Source organism: Engystomops pustulosus, chromosome 4 (genome assembly GCF_040894005.1).
Source record: "Engystomops pustulosus chromosome 4, aEngPut4.maternal, whole genome shotgun sequence".
Lineage (NCBI taxonomy): Eukaryota > Metazoa > Chordata > Amphibia > Anura > Leptodactylidae > Engystomops > Engystomops pustulosus.
In genome coordinates this window covers 40,904,009-40,921,821 of record NC_092414.1, presented here as the reverse complement: position 1 = coordinate 40,921,821, position 17,813 = coordinate 40,904,009, and the positions used below count along the sequence as shown (strand labels likewise).

The 17,813-nt window shown below is 41.4% G+C and overlaps 1 protein-coding gene across 1 annotated transcript in view; it reads left to right on the top strand.

Moving 5' to 3' along the window:
* The first annotated feature begins 1,182 nt into the window (after positions 1-1,182).
* The window catches only part of CTNNA1 (catenin alpha 1), a 33,561-nt gene continuing 16,930 nt past the window's right edge, over positions 1,183-17,813 (top strand). Inside the window, exons 1-10 of the mRNA XM_072145777.1 lie at positions 1,183-1,370; positions 8,570-8,673; positions 10,691-10,886; positions 11,073-11,239; positions 11,326-11,445; positions 12,071-12,334; positions 12,869-13,072; positions 14,910-14,990; positions 15,120-15,272; positions 17,387-17,479. Coding sequence (XP_072001878.1) covers positions 8,572-8,673; positions 10,691-10,886; positions 11,073-11,239; positions 11,326-11,445; positions 12,071-12,334; positions 12,869-13,072; positions 14,910-14,990; positions 15,120-15,272; positions 17,387-17,479 — 1,380 coding nt within the window. The 5' untranslated portion in view covers positions 1,183-1,370; positions 8,570-8,571. The remainder of the gene's footprint in view (positions 1,371-8,569; positions 8,674-10,690; positions 10,887-11,072; positions 11,240-11,325; positions 11,446-12,070; positions 12,335-12,868; positions 13,073-14,909; positions 14,991-15,119; positions 15,273-17,386; positions 17,480-17,813) is intronic.

The window sequence follows — 17,813 nt, the reverse complement described above, 5'->3', positions numbered from 1 at the left end:
TGCATATAAAATATGGGCTAGCAAATAATGGTTGGCCGACAGAATGCATCTGCCACCGGTTCTAGTCTCCCTGGATACTGAATGTATATACGGCAGCATATGGTGCATAACTGTATATAGTATGTATGCAACACATTTTTCAACCATCCCATAGACTTCTATGGAGCATAAGAAATGCAAATAGAGGAGGTCCACTACTTAAGAAAACCTGACTTACACATGACCCCTAGTTACAAAAGGACCTCTCGATGTACTTTGTCCTTAGGCTACAATAATCAGCTATAACAGTTATCAGAGGTGTCTGCAATGAAGCTTTATTGTTATTCCTGGTTTTTATGCCAATCCACCATTTTTAAAATCCAATTGTCACAGTGGCTGAAAAGTTTTTGTCTGGGGTTACAATTATAAAATATACAGTTCCGACTTACATACATATTCAACTTAAGAACAAACCTACAGAGCCTATCCTGTACGTAACCCGTGTGGTCCGCCGTACAGGCGAAAATGTGGCCGTATGATGACGGTACAGTAAGCATGCGACTGTTTTCATATGTATGTATAGGGAAGAGGCCTTAGGTTGTGTTCACACATTGCATTTTGAAATAATAATAAAAAAAAAATAATAATTTGGACAGCATACAGACCCTACCTATGTCCACGCTGCTTCATATTGATGATAAAATATTACTATGAAATGCCAACTAACGCAATTCAATGAAAAAAACTGACAAATGGTACAAGCAGAAAAATACTCCTAATCAAAACCGACTTAAAATTGGCTTCTTTTTCACCACAAGAAATGTGTTAGTGATAAGAAAATGTACTCATAAAATCCAAAAACCTCGCCATTTTCTGTAGCGTTTCCCCACATGGACAGGTTTTATACAATGGGATTACCTACCTCCCGCTAAACTCTTATCTGTCATTCCAAGGCTGACATTTCGGCAAGCCGGGGCAGGCCACTTATGTTTCCCACTTTGGATAAAAAAAACATTGCTGCTACCTCGGCTACAAGTTAATACGTGTTTTTTAAGCAAGTTTCACAAAACCGCACATGTGCCCCACAGAACAGTAAAAAGCTGTAACACTATATGATATATGTGTGACATGTAAACGACCCTCCACACCCGCACCGGGCGCCCACACAGTGGACAGGTGAAGCGTCAGCGCTGAGGTAACTTCTCCCAGGGCGGGAGTCACATGAGCGCCTGTGGAATGAGGCAGCCCGCACCCTGGGAGGAGTCTGCGCACAGGAACTACCCGTCTCATCCTGTTTCCTACTAACAGTCCGACCTGGGAGAAGTGGAATTTGAGTCGGGCTGTGGCCCCCGTGTCCTCTCTGTGTCGCAGTTGTCGAGGTGCCGCTGCAGGTGAGTTCAGTAAAAAGTTTAGTTCTGTTTCTGGATAATTTCAGAGTTCTCTGGAAGTTATGGAAGTACCTCAACTTCCAGGAGTTGCGGGAAACATGAGGATTATTCTGTCGTCACCTGTTTGGGATAGTTGTAGGGGGTGAGGCTTCTGTGGAACTTCTGCTTTTGTTCCGTTATCGGTCCGTGTGTTCTGTAGTGACTTGTGCGCTGCCGGTCAGTGTTATGGGGAAAGTGTCAGTGTGTGGTGCTGTGGACGCCTCCCTCCGGGCTTGTGCATTGTTTCTGAGCAGGAATGTGCTACCTTCCAGCACCACGCCCTGTCTGCTGTGCCAGGAGCTGGGTGACTTGTGGCCCCCATTTCATCACATGTCCCGGCGTCACAGGGGCTCCTGCCCCCGCACACAAAGCATTAACTACTTTGTTTCGCTTCCTCATAACTGATATTATAAGCCTTCACTTTCAGGTACCACTGTATCATTGTAGGGAAATCTCTCTCTTATCCCCATCAGGAAACGTCTATTTCTTTTCTTTTTGATTCATGCTCACCTGCCTAGTGCGTTTTTTTTTTTTAAGGGTGAGTACACATGTTCAGTTTTTCAGATGCGGTTTTTTTATTTTTTTTTTTTTAGGGTGCATTGCGTTGTTGACGCATTCCACTGGCTTCAGCTTTGATTACATGCTAAGGTTACATTGTGTTTCCACTGCATCTGCTAAAACGCAATGTGACCTTAGCATGTAATCAAGGCTGAAGCCAGTGGAATGTGTCAAAAACGCAACGCATCGTGTGAATGCGCCCTTAAAGCCAAAAGCTCTTGTCGATCATAAGGGGTGAGTGAGCACTACAGAGAGGTGCTGCTCCCATGAACGGCCGTGCATGACCGCTCTGCTCCATTGATCTTTATGGAGCTGATGGAAATTGCTGAGCGCCGTGCTGAGACCCCCACAGATCACCAAGTTATCCACAGGGCCTAACTTCTGTTCGTGGGAAAACCCCTTTAATCGTCAGCAGGTTTTATCCACTAGCACATAAGAACGTGAGATTTTGTTGTGATAGATCCACAAAGCACTAAAGTAGTATTGTCACGGCGAGGACGTCGCTGCCTCGTCACATGACTTGGGGTGCAACTGTACAGGTTAAAAACGGTACACCCTTAAAAACGGCACTAGGAGCTGCAAAGACTGCTGCAATGTACACTATTCATGATGGGGTTGAGCGGGGCGGTACAGGGAAGAGGCAGCGCCTCGGAGCACCCTCCTCATGAATACGCCAGACTGGACGAGAGCGGTCACACGTGCGGTATCGTACCGCTCCGTAGCCAGTAGAAAGATAGGGCATGTCCTATCTTTCTACGTGATACGGCGCCGTGCGCTGTATATGCCTATGGAGAGGGGCGGGGGTGAGCTGCGCTCATCCCCTGCTACTCTCCACAGCGCCGATGCATGCCGATGCATACGGTGGTACTACGGTACGGCGGGCATACATCGTCTGAATGTAGCCTTACTCTGCTCAAACTTGTGCTCGCCTTTCAATTGGAACACAAATTGAGCATAAATCACACCTCATACAGCACCCCAATTATTAATCCGCTGCCACCACTTAAAGAGAACCTGTCAGGCAAAATAACCCCCCTAAACTAAATATATTTTCATAAACTGCCATTAGACAGCATTGCCTCTATTCCTTCATTGTCCCTCTACATGCTTGTAAACCTTAGCAATGAGGTCCTAAAGCTGTATGCAAATGACCTGTGAAATGTCCAATGAGTCATTAGCATATTCAAGCTGTCCGGCTTATTCATGAGTGGGAGGCACAGCCACGCCCAAAGTGCATAACTGACAGCCTGTATAATGGTGTAATGGCTGCTCCGCGTGCTTCTTGGTGCTGGCGCCCCCTGCAGCCTGTGTGTGTGTAGGAGAGATACAACATCTCCAGGATGCAGCCATGTGTAGCAGAACATGTCAGGTACTTGTGTAGCTGATGTCTGTGTCTCACATATGTATGGGAGGATGCAGCATGTCGGCAGATAAAGCACACACACTTTTACTATACATTACACACAGACATGAGCAGGGGGACGAGAGGGGAGGGGCAACAGAGGTGACATCACTGCCTCTGACCATGTGACCAGCCTCATTTACATAACAAAGAATAGATGATTTTATAATTATTAATGTATGAATTGACTAGTTGTGAGCTTCTCCAACAGGTAGTGGTGACCGAAACAGTGACAGAGACCTGATGACAGGTGTCCTTTAATGCATTTATGCTGGAACCAATAAGTATCCCACTCTACATCCACTCTTGCTTCTCAAGCAGTCACCTTGTTACACCACTAGACATGCACACTCAGCACTCTAGCGGTCACACAGCTAACCACACTTTACAAGGCTATGAGTTCGCAGAGCATACAGGGACCAAAATTAAAGTAAACGTTTTAATTACAAAAAGTTGTTCAGTGTGTAAAATAAAATGTTAAAACAAAAGAATTACAAAATAAAATGACACACAACACGGCAAAACAGTTATGAAATAAAAAGGGAGAGAAATATGGAACACCCAGCTTCTCAAGCAGCCCCCATAAAGTGAACACAATTTCCTGTATCTCATTGTTTTATATCTTCTCTGTTTAGTTAAGGATTCAGAACCTCCCATTGATTAGTTAGTCCACAGGGTCATTAAGGATTGGACAAAATGTTAATGAGGGGGAGAGTCCAGAAATATTTAACTCCTTAGCGCTCTGCGCCGTAGCTGTACTGCGCTGAGTCCCGCGAGAGACTATGCCGGTTCAGCGCTGCACAGCAGCCGAACCGGCATCGTTAGCCGCGGGATTTCAGCGGTAATTTACCGCTGACATCCCCGGCTAACACCCGCGGTCGGAGAGGGCTCCGATCGTGGGTGTTTAACCCGTTAAATGCCGCGGTCGACGCGACCGCGGCATTTAACATGCCTTCTGGGGGTCTTTACCCCACGATCGGCCCCCCCCGCACCGTTTTTGGGGGGGGCGGTTGCTGTTTTGGCACCTCTGGGGTCCGATCGGGACCCCAGAGAAGCCTGGAGGGTTTACCTTTAAGATGGCGTCTGTGACGTCATCTTAAAGGCAAAGTGTCAGCCTATGCATTGCAGAGTATTATCAAGAACAAGCAATCAGATGATTGCTTGTTCTTATCCCATGGTGGATCATGTAAAAAATGTACAAAATAATGTTTTTCAATAAAAAATAACTTTATAAATCACTAAAAATGCCCATAAGCCCCAAAACATATAAAGAGACATATAACGCTCAAAAAAGTCTAAATCATAACACAAACCCCACATATATAGTATCACCGCGTCCGTAACAATCCATAGAATAAAACTAAATAACTATTGAACCCATATGTTGAACGCCGTAAAAAAAAAAACTTTAAAAACCTGCCAAAAATTATGATTTTTACCTATTATATCCCACTAAAAATGCAATAAAAAGTGATCAACAAAACATATGTACTCCAGAATGATACTGTTGCAAAGAACAACATGTCCCGCAAAAAACAAGCCATCAACCAGCTCTGTAGCCAAAAACGTAACAATGTTATGCCACTTGGAATACGATGCAAAAATGATAGATTTTTCCCCACATTAGGGTTTTATTTGGCAAATTTAGTAAAACTTAAGAAAAAATATTCATGTCTGGTATCCCCGTAATCGTATCGACCCATAGAATAAAGATAACAGGATTATTAGGCTATATGGTGAACACGAAAAAAAAAAAGGTAAAAAATCCAGTACAGAATTGATGCTTTTCTACTCATGACCTCAAAAAAAGTTCCTAAATTTTCAACAATAGGTGATACCAACCCCAAAATGGTAACACTGGAAAAAGCATCTCGTCCCGCAAAAAAAATGCCGCCACATGGCCCAAATAACGGAAAAGCGAAAATTTTATAGCTTTCAAAAGGGGGCAATGAGAAAACTAAAATCCTGGCAGCTGCAGGGTGCTCCTTCCCTTCTGCGCCTCGCTGTGCCCCCATAACACAAGTAACGGCCACGTGTGGGGGGGGTCTCTGTAATCAGGAGAAATTGTAGAACAAATTTTATGGTGAGTTTTCTCTTTTTTTATCTTTTGGAAATGTGTAAATTTTAGGGCTAAATGAACGTATAACCGACAAAATTTGACCATTCTAAATTTCACCGCCATTTTTATTTAATTACTATGAAGATCTCAAGGGGTTAACAATCTTTGTAAATGCTGTTTCTGATAGTTTGAGGGGTGCAGATTTGAAAATGGGTAGATTATGTAGGGGGTTTTTGTTGCTAAATATGTAAAATTTTATTTCAAACAGTATTTATCCCCAAAATAGTCAATTCTGAAAATACGGAAAATCGCTATTCGATTTGTAGGCCGCGTGACGCCAAAATAAATTATCCAAACATTTCAAAAATTATGAAAATGTAAAGTAGACAAATGGGAAATGTTATTCTGCAAGTTATTTAGGTGGTAAATCGATCTGCCTGAAAACGCTGTGATTTTGAATTTCGAAAATGGCAAATTTTTCTAAAAATTCATAATTTTTTTTCTTTTTTTTGTAAATAAACGCAAAACTTATCAGTCAAAATTTACCACTAAAATGAAGTACAACATGTGGGGAAAAACAATCTCAGAATCGCTTTGATAAGTAACAGTGTTCAAAAGTTATAACCATATAAAGAGACGCAGGTCAGAACCTAAAAAATGGGACTGAGCCTTAAGCTGTAAAATGGCTGCGTCCTTAAGGGGTTAAACAGGGGTCGTAGAGGGGAGGTTGACCAAGTGTCCTTTGGGTTCCGGTCACAGACCAGTCTTCAGGTCACTTCGCCACTCTGAATGTAAGTCCTTCCCTGACAAGCATTAAAGTGAATTTGGAAACATTTATGTGGACACGGAAATTTTTGTTAAATCCAGAAAGTAAAATAGCGATGCTCTCTTGTGCGTCCTTAGGGATTTTTGTATTTTTTTTTTCATATCCACATCAATTCTGCATCATGAAAAGCATTTAAAATGATTTCATATCAGGTGAAAAAAGATGTGAAAAAACACAACGCATAACACATCCGCATCAAAAAACACATAAGTGTGTTTTTCTCATTGCTTGAAGTGTAAGCGCCCGGCGCCGTGCAGTGCAGCACCGTTCTGTACCCGGAAAAATGTAGCTATTACTGCGCCATGCGCCATATACCGCCTCCTCTCCCATGCGCCTACGTGCTATGGTACGGCAGGCACACATAAGTGTGAATGCAGCCTTCGAGTCTAAAGTAAGTTAAAAAAAAAATGCATGCACGTGCTAAAAAAACCAAACCACAAATAGGAAAAAACACATAGTGCAATGTGTTAGTGTGGGAAGAGCCTAAGTTTGCTTTCACACAAATGTTTTAGAAGTTGTCAGTTGCATCAGAGTTTCGTCATTAAAAACTAACAATTTTCCATCAGATTTCAATCAGTTTTGTGTCAGAGTTTGATTGGTTCTTTCTGTTCTTCCCACCTGTAAAAAAATTGTTGAATCTGGTCTTTGTTTTTCTATTGCAAAAGATATGCTTCCACATAGACTTGTCTAGAGTGCTTATCGAATGCATTGTTTGCAAAAGCACCCATGCCGCAACTTTAATGCACTACAAAAAAGAAAAATGTGTCTTAAATGCCTCACACCACATTTCTCAAAGCTTCTGTGTGTGTGTGTGTGTGTGTGTATATATATATATATATATATATATATATATATATATATATATATATATATATATTCTCTTTCCAGACTAGTACAACTAAGTGGGCATGGCCTTCAAAGAAAAAGCTTGTGCGCCAAAAAAAATAATTTTTGTGCGATCATATACATACACGGGAGGACTGGAATTGAAAGTACCACTGTGGTCAATGAAGTGTAGTCTTATTAACTATAGGGCAGCTTAAGGAAACCTGTAATCACATTTTCACAAATACAGCCCTATTAACTAATGACACCCTTTTATCTAACAGTTGCTTCCCTCACACCCCCATAAATTAACTTCATCTTATATTACCTGGCAGCTGAGGGGGCTTGTCTTGCTTGGCCAGCCACACCCATCTACTCCTCCCCATGTCCCCTGCCTCCTCTTCTGCATTTAAAACTTAATGGCGTGCAACGAGGATGATATCATCAAAGATCCTTTAAATATGCAATATCTACCCCATGTATGTATCTGATCACATAAATTCACAGCACATTTCATGTGATCAGATACATACGTGGTATAGATATTGCAAATGTAACTGGGTTCAAAGGACTTTAGATGACATCACCCTGGCCACACAAAATTAAAGGAAGCCTACCACCACGGGTCTGCCTATTCACCCCTTAGCGCTCTGCGTCCGATATATCAGTCGCTGAGCATAGTGACTTAACGCTCAGCGTCCGATATATCGGACGCAGAGCTGATGCCGGCTCAGCTTGAGACCTGAGCCGAACCGCCATCTGGATACACAGGGTGCCGGCTGTAACACCCGCGATTGGAGTGGGCTCCGATTGGGGTAGTTTAACGCGTTAAATGGGGACTGCACCATTTAAACTGCCTTTGGGTGGTCTTTCCCCCTGGCAGCCCCGAGGTCCCATCAAACTTATTTAGGTGATAAATCTATCTGCTTGAAAATGCAATGATTTCGAACTTTGAAAAATGGCAAATATTTCAAAAAATTCATCATCATTTTTTCTTTTTTTTTTTTTTTATGCAAAACTTATCAGCTAACATTTACCGCTAAAACGAAGTGCAACATGTGAGGAAAAAACTATTTAGAAAAACAAATTTAGCTGTAATGGATAATAGGCTTATGTTTTATTGGTTTTAATAACAGGAGCATATCTGTATGTCAGGCTATGCAGTAAGAGAAAGCATCAGTTATAGACATGGGACCACATTTATCAGGGCTAGTACACCTATAATCTGGCATACAGCCTGAAATTGCTCCTATTTCCCCCATAATGCCATGCCAGATTGGCACAAAGGGGTGTGATGGGGACACTGGCAGCGGGGCACCATCAAACGTTTGGCACACTAAGCAACAGGTATTCCTAGAATTATTTGTTTTAGGATCTATCTACTGTACTGCTGAAGGTTTCTTTTTAGAATAGAACTGCACCACATGTTCCAGTTTTATTTATGCATTTATTTATTCTGTGTTTTTTCTGTAACATATGTATTTTTTTTATAGAAATGACTCTCAATACAGGGAATATTAATTTCAAGTGGGACCCAAAAAGTCTGGAAATTCGAACCCTTGCAGTTGAGAGACTTCTTGAGCCACTGGTTACACAGGTAAGGAAGCCCTTTAGTTGTCCCTTGCACATTAGATTTATTATAGTGACTGCCTGATAAACCGGACTGCTCTCAAAGCTCCATAGACCAAAGACTCCATAGGCCAGCAGTGACTGCCGCGCGTCATGTGCAAGTCACCGCCCCTCAACCCGTCCCCTCATGAATATGCTTTGAGAGCGGTCCGGCGTTTTTACAAAAAAGAGGTTCGGAGACTCCAGCAAAGATACAAAAATATAATATTCAAAAAATGTTAGGAAACATTAAAAACTAACTTCTAATCAAACAATTAAAAAGCCATGTTCACAAGGGCGAAAAATAGAGTAGCCATTTATGCGTTTCGGAAACAAATCCTTAGTCATCGTGGCGTATACACGTGTGGAAACAGAAGGCATTTAACAGGTGAAGGGAACACCTACAGGAGAGGAGAACAGGAAATGACGTATTGGAGAAATAAACACATGAAAACAAGAAAAGAAATTACTGCAAAAATGAACAAAAATATTGCATAAGAAGAGAACTAATGGAAGCGAGACAATGCAGACGTTAAAAAATCTAGTTATTATATAGTTTTGTAGTGTACATCGCGGCAGTGTTCGTTAGTGTTATTAAAGGTTTCCGATAACGCAAGCGGTGTAACACTGCTGCATCTGTTTTAGCACTAGGAGCTGCTTAATTTAGTAAGCAGCTCCTAGTGTCGTTTTTGAAGGTGACAGGTCTTCTTTAATGTCTGACTGACTAGTTCCTAAATATTTGCAGCGCTGGGAGGGGACTGTAATGAATCTATTAAGGGTGCGTACAAAGGCAGAGCGGGACCTGGCGACGGGCCGTTTTGCGCATTATCAAGCCAATGACCACTAGCGCAAAACGGCCCGTCGCCAGGCCCCGCTCTGCCTTTGTACGCACCTCAATAAAGATTTCTTCGCACTAAACTGGTGAGTGCCGTTGAATTCTATTTGCTTGATACATGATAACAAGAGAAGGAAATGTAAGTATTACATAAATAACTAGTATTGTCCATATTCTGACACATAAGGACAATTCTACTGTCACTGGAGAAAAACATGAGGTGACTTCTATCACTGGATCCCAATTGCTAACAACTGCAAAGCATTGTAAGAAACTGTATAAGAAAAGGAAGACTGTTACATTTGACAGATGACTAATTGTCTCAAAAGAGAGAGTTGTATGTGTCCTTTTTACATGGATTTCAATAATACACATATCCATACTATAATACTGCTCCAGTTAACAGGGCAGAAATGAGGTATTATGCATCACTCTATGTAATGTAATAATACAGAGAAACAGGACCAGTTTCAATTGGATGGAGATGGCGGTTTAGAAGGGCTTTCTCTATTCCTTAATGGCCACTGTATCAGGATGTTAAGGCGGTCATTTAGGGCGCGTTCACACGTTCCAATAATGTTGCGTTCATAACGCGATGCTTGCGCACAGGGGGCGTGGCTCGGATTATCAAACGCATACGGTTCCCGCTGGTGCCAGGGCTGGGCTGTGATATCACTAACACCCTGGTTAGAAAAATATATAATCCTGGGTGTTTAATCCCTTAGAAACTGTGATCAAACATTAACCTAGGTGTCTAAGCGGGTGCCACCCAACAACACCCTGCAGCTGCCTGTGTTAAGTATCTTTTAGGCCAGGCCAAGCCAGAGAAGCCATATAATGCACTTTTTTCACCCCGAAAGTATTTTATTATGTAAAGAAGGGTAATTAAAAAAAAAAAACGAATGTAGAAATTTAATATCGCGTTATACATGTGTTTAATGTGGAAAGCAGATGTGTGTGTATATACAGTAAGTGGCTAATTGCTGGTGTAGTTCACAGCCACATGCTATACCACTTGGCTACACAGAGCATGGACTGACCTAATGGGTGGTGTGTTGAACCAGCTACACAGCTGGAGGGAGTTGGGTGACCCTGTTGTATTTGGCAACAAATACTATTTTTACATATAAAAGAATTGGTTTCTTAATAATTGTATAAACTTTTTATGCAGGTAACAACCTTGGTAAATACCAGCAATAAGGGGCCGTCAAATAAAAAGAAAGGTCGTTCTAAGAAAGCTCATGTTTTGGCTGCATCTGTTGAGCAAGCAACTCAAAATTTTTTGGAAAAAGGAGAGAAGATAGCCAAGGAGAGCCAGTTTCTGAAGCAGGAGTTACTAGAAGCAGTTGAAGATGTTCGAAAACAAGGTATATTTTATATGATGGGTTAGGGGGATGAAGTCTAAGATGGGCAGTTGTTACTATATAATGAAATACATTCCTTCTGCCTATTGTTATTCAGAAACTTGCAGGTAGTAAAAAACTTCTTACGGTCTTATCAAACATCTTATTTTCTCAGATTCTCCTTTGACAGAGAATTTTATTGTCTTGCAGGAGAGGTGATGAGAACCTCTTCTGGGGAATTTGCTGATGATCCATGCTCTTCTGTGAAACGTGGAACAATGGTCCGAGCTGCACGTGCATTGCTGTCTGCAGTTACAAGGTTGCTTATATTGGCCGATATGGCAGATGTCTACAAACTACTTGTTCAGCTGAAAGTGGTATGTACTTTATTGCAGTTAGATATCTAGTTCAGAAATGCTATTCGACAACATGGAAGTTTACTTAAATTATGTTAAATTTAAAGGTGGAAGAAGGAATCGTAAAACTAAGAAATGCTGGCACAGAACAGGATTTGGGAATACAGTACAAAGCTTTAAAAGCAGAGGTTGACAAGTTAAATTTAATGGCAGCAAAACGGCAACAGGTAAGCTGTAGGTTCACTTTCTTTTGGTATTGTATTAAAGAGAATCTTTTATTTTAAACCACACCAGGCTTGTGATTCTGGGAGATGTGAAACCAAAGATATAGGCAGGAACTAGATCTTTAACTGCAGATCGCTACAATAAGTAGATTTAAGAAAGGGGGAATTCCAAAAAGGATATTTCATGAACTACCCGAGGATGCTGTCAATTTAGTAGTGTAAAAGTTGCTGACAGTATCCCTTTGAGATCATAGCCTGTAAAATATAATTTCTTCTGATTCCGCATATGCAGGGTATAATAGAAGTTTTATAATGGTAAGTGAGAAGTCTTTGATACTCCTCCAGCCGGTTTCCATCATGAAGTTTAGGAGGTTGGGGAACAGTGTCAATACAGGGGTGCTTATGCATCCCAACCAGATGTCTTGGTTGTAACTGGCTGCGATTTCTAACATCCAGATTTGAGGATGGTAGTATTTGTGGTGTTGATGGTTTATGTCAGGTTGTATTATAAAGCAGACACACACTATAGAGTTAGCTCGGGTCCTAAGCCCTTTCCACACACCCTAAAGTTGTCAACTTTCAGAGTGGCGTTACATTTACATTTTTTTTTTGGTTAATATCATTTTAGGAGTTAAAAGATATTGGCCACAGAGATCAGATGTCTGCAGCTCGTGGAATTCTGCAAAAAAATATTCCAATTCTTTACACGGCTTCTCAAGCATGCCTTCAGCATCCTGATGTAGCAGCTTACAAAGCAAACAGAGACCTGATCTATAAACAACTCCAGCAAGCAGTCACTGGCATCTCTAATGCAGCACAAGCAACATCATCGGAGGAAATTTCTGGACAGCATGGAGGAGGAGAGCTGGCTATCGCACTTAATAATTTTGATGTAAAATTTCACTTTGAATCTAGCAGCTACTATTTAAAGGGCTTTTACCATATTGATTGGTTTATAATATTTCTTAGAGCAGTTTTATACAATCTGATGTTTGGGCACACAAACATTATGTAGAAAATTTGTTTTTGTAAATGTAAGTTGTTTCATGAGTGGTAGTGGGAAATTCTGTCATTTAAATGCGCTTTAAAGATGGGGAACTAGAGTGTTGTTTTGGTTTTTTTTTTATGCACAGTGTCTTTCAAAGTTTTTTTGCTACAAGTCAGTATTAATGGAATGACAGACCCATTCTATACTATGCGCAGCTTGGGGCTTGAGATACTGCTGTGCAATAACAGTATTTGTGTGTATATATATGTGTGTGTGTGTATATAATATATATATATATATATATATATATATATTTATTTATATTTTTTTTTTTTTTTTTTTTTTTGTGCTAGACATGACAGGTTCAGAATTTTAAAAGTAGGACTTATTAAAGTTTTAAAGTGTTTATGAATTAACATATTTTTGTGTTTTATTCAGAAACAAATTATTGTTGATCCTCTCGGCTTCAGTGAAGAAAGATTTAGACCATCCTTGGAGGAACGTCTGGAAAGTATCATCAGCGGAGCGGCTCTTATGGCAGATTCCTCCTGCACCCGTGATGACCGCCGGGAAAGAATAGTAGCAGAGTGTAATTCTGTTCGACAAGCTTTGCAGGATCTTCTCTCAGAATACATGGGAAATGTAAGCAATCTTTTACCTCCTTGTGTAAACCCCTTCATCCTCATAGAATGTAAGCTCTTGCGAGCAGGACCCTCACTCCTATTGTTCCATATGAATATTTGTACTATGTAATGTAATATTATATTTGTATATGCCCCCTATGATTTGTAAAGCGCTACGGAATTTGATGGTGCTATAGAAATATAGATTATTATTAAGGAATGTTAACTGTTCTACTAAATAGCAGTCAAACACATGTTTGAACGTTTACGTTGGTAAATAATACAAAACAAGAACAGCTTTGATTCTGAATAATCAGACTTGTGTAGAGAAATCTAAAAAAAACAAACATGCCCACTAGTTGTAACTGAGAAAAACTAGTTGTAAGTTACATGCTTTTTTTATTATTATAAATGTGTTGGCCCAAATTTTGGTTATCCCATTACCAAAAAGCAGTTTCTTTTTTTTTTCTTTTTTTACATTTTTACATTTTCATACATTTTTATTGAACATTTTCAGTTTTTAACATCAGAAACATGCACAACAAACTCTCCACCCTTCTTATTCCTCCAATATGCAGACATAGAAAAAGGTGTGTGTATGAGGTGTGTGGAACTCGGCCAAGCCCACTCACTAATAGGCGGATTCCTGCTGTATAGTAACCTGTTAGATGCTGTGGTCAGCACAGTATTTCGTTTACAGTGTTTTTTTTACAACTGCACAATGTCTACAGCAGTGGTGGCAAACGTATGGAACGGGTGTCATAGGTGGCACTTGGAGCCATTTCTGTGTGCACCTAGGCCTTTACGCCAACAGAGAGTTTGCCAGACTCATAGCTTCTTCCCATGGTCCAAGGCCACATGCCATGCTCCGCGCCATTTTAAAACAACATCCTTGGCTGACAGGACTACAGGTGGAGGGAGAAGGTGTGGATAGAGATGGATTAGCGTTGGAGCTCCTGCTCTGGGTCCCCTGATTCTTTCTCATCAGGGGACCCTGGAAGGAAGCTACAATCCAAATTTCTCCATTTTTCTATTGTATTGGTGAACTCAGGACGCCAATATGAGTGAAACCTGTGATACAGCACGGATAAGTTACTACTTAAGTTGTCATTTTGTAACTTTGCAATGTATAAATGGGTATTGGTTGTAGTTTGGGTACTCTCTCTCGAAAAGGTTCGCCATCACTGATCTACAGTATTAAGGCTACATACACAACTTTTTTTTTTATTTGTTCAGCATATATGCCTGGAAAACCTCCTAACTGTAATGTATGTGCTTAATGTATCCATCAATGTATATAGTGACAGATGGAGGCATCCTTTTTGCCTCCATCTACACAGTATGCATCACATTCTGGCGGAAACCCAAGCTGCGTTTTTCCATCCTGCTTTAGAGTGACATATTCGCTCAGCGTAGGCTATAATAGCCTATTGGGGACATATGCCACTGTATTGTATAGATCTCCAGCCTTCCATTATGTACACTAGTGCCTAGTGATGTGACTGTCTACAGACAGGACAGACAGTTGAGACAGCCTGAGCAGTGATTGGCTGTTGCTGATGTTTAACCCTTCTCATGCTTTCAGGGTGAGGAGCCAAACAAGAGGATGTATATTGCTGTATACAGTGGGATACATTCTAGGCCTCCATTGTAAGGACATATCATGAATCTGCCCATCGTATCCTAATGAAGAGAAAAAATATGATATGAGTAACCTTAGCTGTAGCAGACTCCCATTGTGAATCCAGAAAATCCCTTTAGGACTACTGGTTCAGATAGCGTTCATAAGTTAAAAAAAAATTACAGAAATACACAGAAATGTTTAAAGTCCAGTATTGTGTTTTTTTAAATTTTAGACTGGAAGAAAGGAAAGAAGTGATGCTTTAAACTCTGCAATTGACAAGATGACCCGAAAAACACGAGACTTGCGCAGACAGGTGAGAAATCCAAAAAGAAAGCAATTGGAGACATTACTTTAATGTTACATGAAAAACACCTTATTTTTAATTTTATTCCCACTGCTTTTAAATTGGTCTTATTTCAATTTTTTTTTTAATTTTTCCTAGCTGCGTAAAGCTGTCATGGATCATGTTTCTGACTCCTTTTTGGAAACCAATGTGCCACTTCTTGTTTTGATTGAAGCTGCTAAGAATGGAAATGAGAAGGAGGTCAAAGAATACGCCCAAGTTTTTCGTGAACATGCAAACAAACTAATAGAGGTAAAAATAAATAGAGGAAAAAATATTTTGTATCACTTAGTCACAATTTCCAGAGTGTGTTTGTTTCTTTCTATATGAAAATTAATGGGATCCCTTCAAAAGTACTGTTGATGCTTAGACAGGCTTTTGTGTTCGTGAATGAGATTACAGTTTAGCAGCACTGATTGTATACATTGGACTCCCGGGTAATTTAAGGAGAATCTGGTGTATATGGGCATACAGGGTTATTGCCCATATGGTATTGTCTCTAGCTGATTTATAGAATTATTTAAAGGGGACATGTCACCCCAAAAATGAGCCCCAACAAATGTGCCCCCCATATACAGCGCGGCCGCGGTATTCTTCATATACATGATTCTGTATATGAAGGATCACAGACACTGTCAATGTAGCACGGCCGCGCTGTGTATACAGGTCCCCCGCTGACAGGGCCATGCTGGGGGTGTGTCGGCCGGCCCCCTAATGAATAAGGCCGATTGCACTGACATAAGATACAAGAATCCGACCTCTTATTTAGTAAGAGGTCGGATCAGTTTAAATCAACTTAGCACCAATAATTTTTTTTTTTAAACTGGCTGGGGAGAAAGAGGCTGGGGAGAGAATTATGGGGGGCACATTCGTTGGGGCTCATTTTTAATGTGACAGGTCCTCTTTAAAATGTTATAGACAACTCTAACTATGAAGGTGGTGTCTGACCAGAGCAGACAGTAGGCGGCATTACAGGGAATTAGGTGTATCTTGTATTCTACATAATTTTTACATTCCTAATGAAGTGAAGATCCAGAAATGGAGAAAGCAATTGCTGGTCTTGCCCCTTAAAGAAGCATTTAGGAGTATATATATATTTTTTTCAACAAAGGGTATTAGAACAGTTCTCCCCAACCACTGACTCAATGCTGGGGATCCTTTAGTTCTGGACCACAGGGTGAGGCTGAGAAGCACCTAACTGAAGGTGTGAAAGTGCTTGTTCTTTCCAGAAAACTAGCACAGCTGTACTGGTATGGTGGGTGGTGTGCGAAGCAGAAGGTGCTTTAGGCATCTACAATTAGCAGCCATCATTGCCTCATCCTCGTCTGTCACACTTTGATCACACAACGTGCCGATAGAGTTCCTGCTTTCCTGATAGGTAGCAGAGCCGACACCTTAATAATCAGATATTGTATGTACAACATACCTGCCAATGCTCATGGCAGAGGAGTGGTTGCGAATAAGCCCCTTGTACCATTCAGTACACCAAGAAGTAATATGCAGCAGTAGATACTGCCTGGATAGGCAAGAGTTAACTGTTTTACTAATGTCATCCAATGATGTTCCACCTTTGTAACTGGAGTGTGATTGGACAGTGAGACCACCTGACCAGGGGCTGATGAGAAGCTACATTTAGTGAGCGCTAACAGTGAGTTAGAGCAGTTAGTGCTGACAGTTAGTTAGTGCTGAGCTCTCTCCTCATGAGCAACTCTTAGGCCCCAGCTCCTGACAGAGGAGCATAGCAACTGTACACTGAGTGACCAGAGACAGCATGTGCCTCACACCTCTAGTGAGCTCACACAGAACAACCAGGACTAAAGCTGCAGCTTCCAGCATTGGACACAGCTACCTCCTAGTCTGCAACCAGGCTGGTAACCTAACTCCTGAGGTTCACTCTCCAAGATTACTCTCAGTAACCCGACCATTTGTAAGGAATCGTTTGGCACGTTGCCTGCTGTTGGTTCAAATAAAGAACTGTAAGTTATTTTCGCACGACGTTGCCGCCGTCTGGTCCCTGCTGCGGCTGTCACCATCAAGGGCGCCCCCCTCTATCACTAAGGGGTTGCCCCAGGGAGAACCAGTACATCAGCCTCTCCCTCATCTAATTTCTTGGACACACCACCTGCTGGAGACCTGCCAGGCTGTGGGACAGCCCCCCGGTCCCCATACCAAGCACTGTGACACTAGCGTGCCTAGGCCGCAACCGCCAGCCACTCCGGTATTCTAGGCCCCGGCTGCCTCCAGGCCCCAAGAAAAAGGCTAGGCCCCGGTGGGGGATATTGCATATGCTTGTTTGTTTTGTACGTCTGTTTCTGATTCTGGTTTTCATGTATTTTTTAATATTTTCATGCATTTGGTTTTTATAGGTCGCCAATTTGGCATGCTCCATATCCAATAATGAAGAAGGTGTTAAACTTGTTCGCATGTCCGCAAGTCAGTTGGAAGCATTATGTCCTCAGGTAACCAGCTACACTTGCTGGGTGCACACAGGTGTTTAGTCGTGAAACGCTCCTGCTCTCTACTGGCGTTTTTCATGGCAAATGATGTGCGTCACTTCCATGGCTGTAACTAAAACGCTATTAAAAAGTTTACTAGTAGGTTACTAAGAGCCTTTTTTTGGCTTTCATAAAGGAGTTTGTACTTGGGCGCTAGCACTATCTGATGATTCTATGCTGGACTGCATATTCAGGAACATTTGGCAGTGCTGCTGGCTGAATCTATTGTATGATAACATTTCTTATTTGAATTTCCTTGGCCGGCCTAGATATTTTATCAAGGTTTGTGTACTGAGCC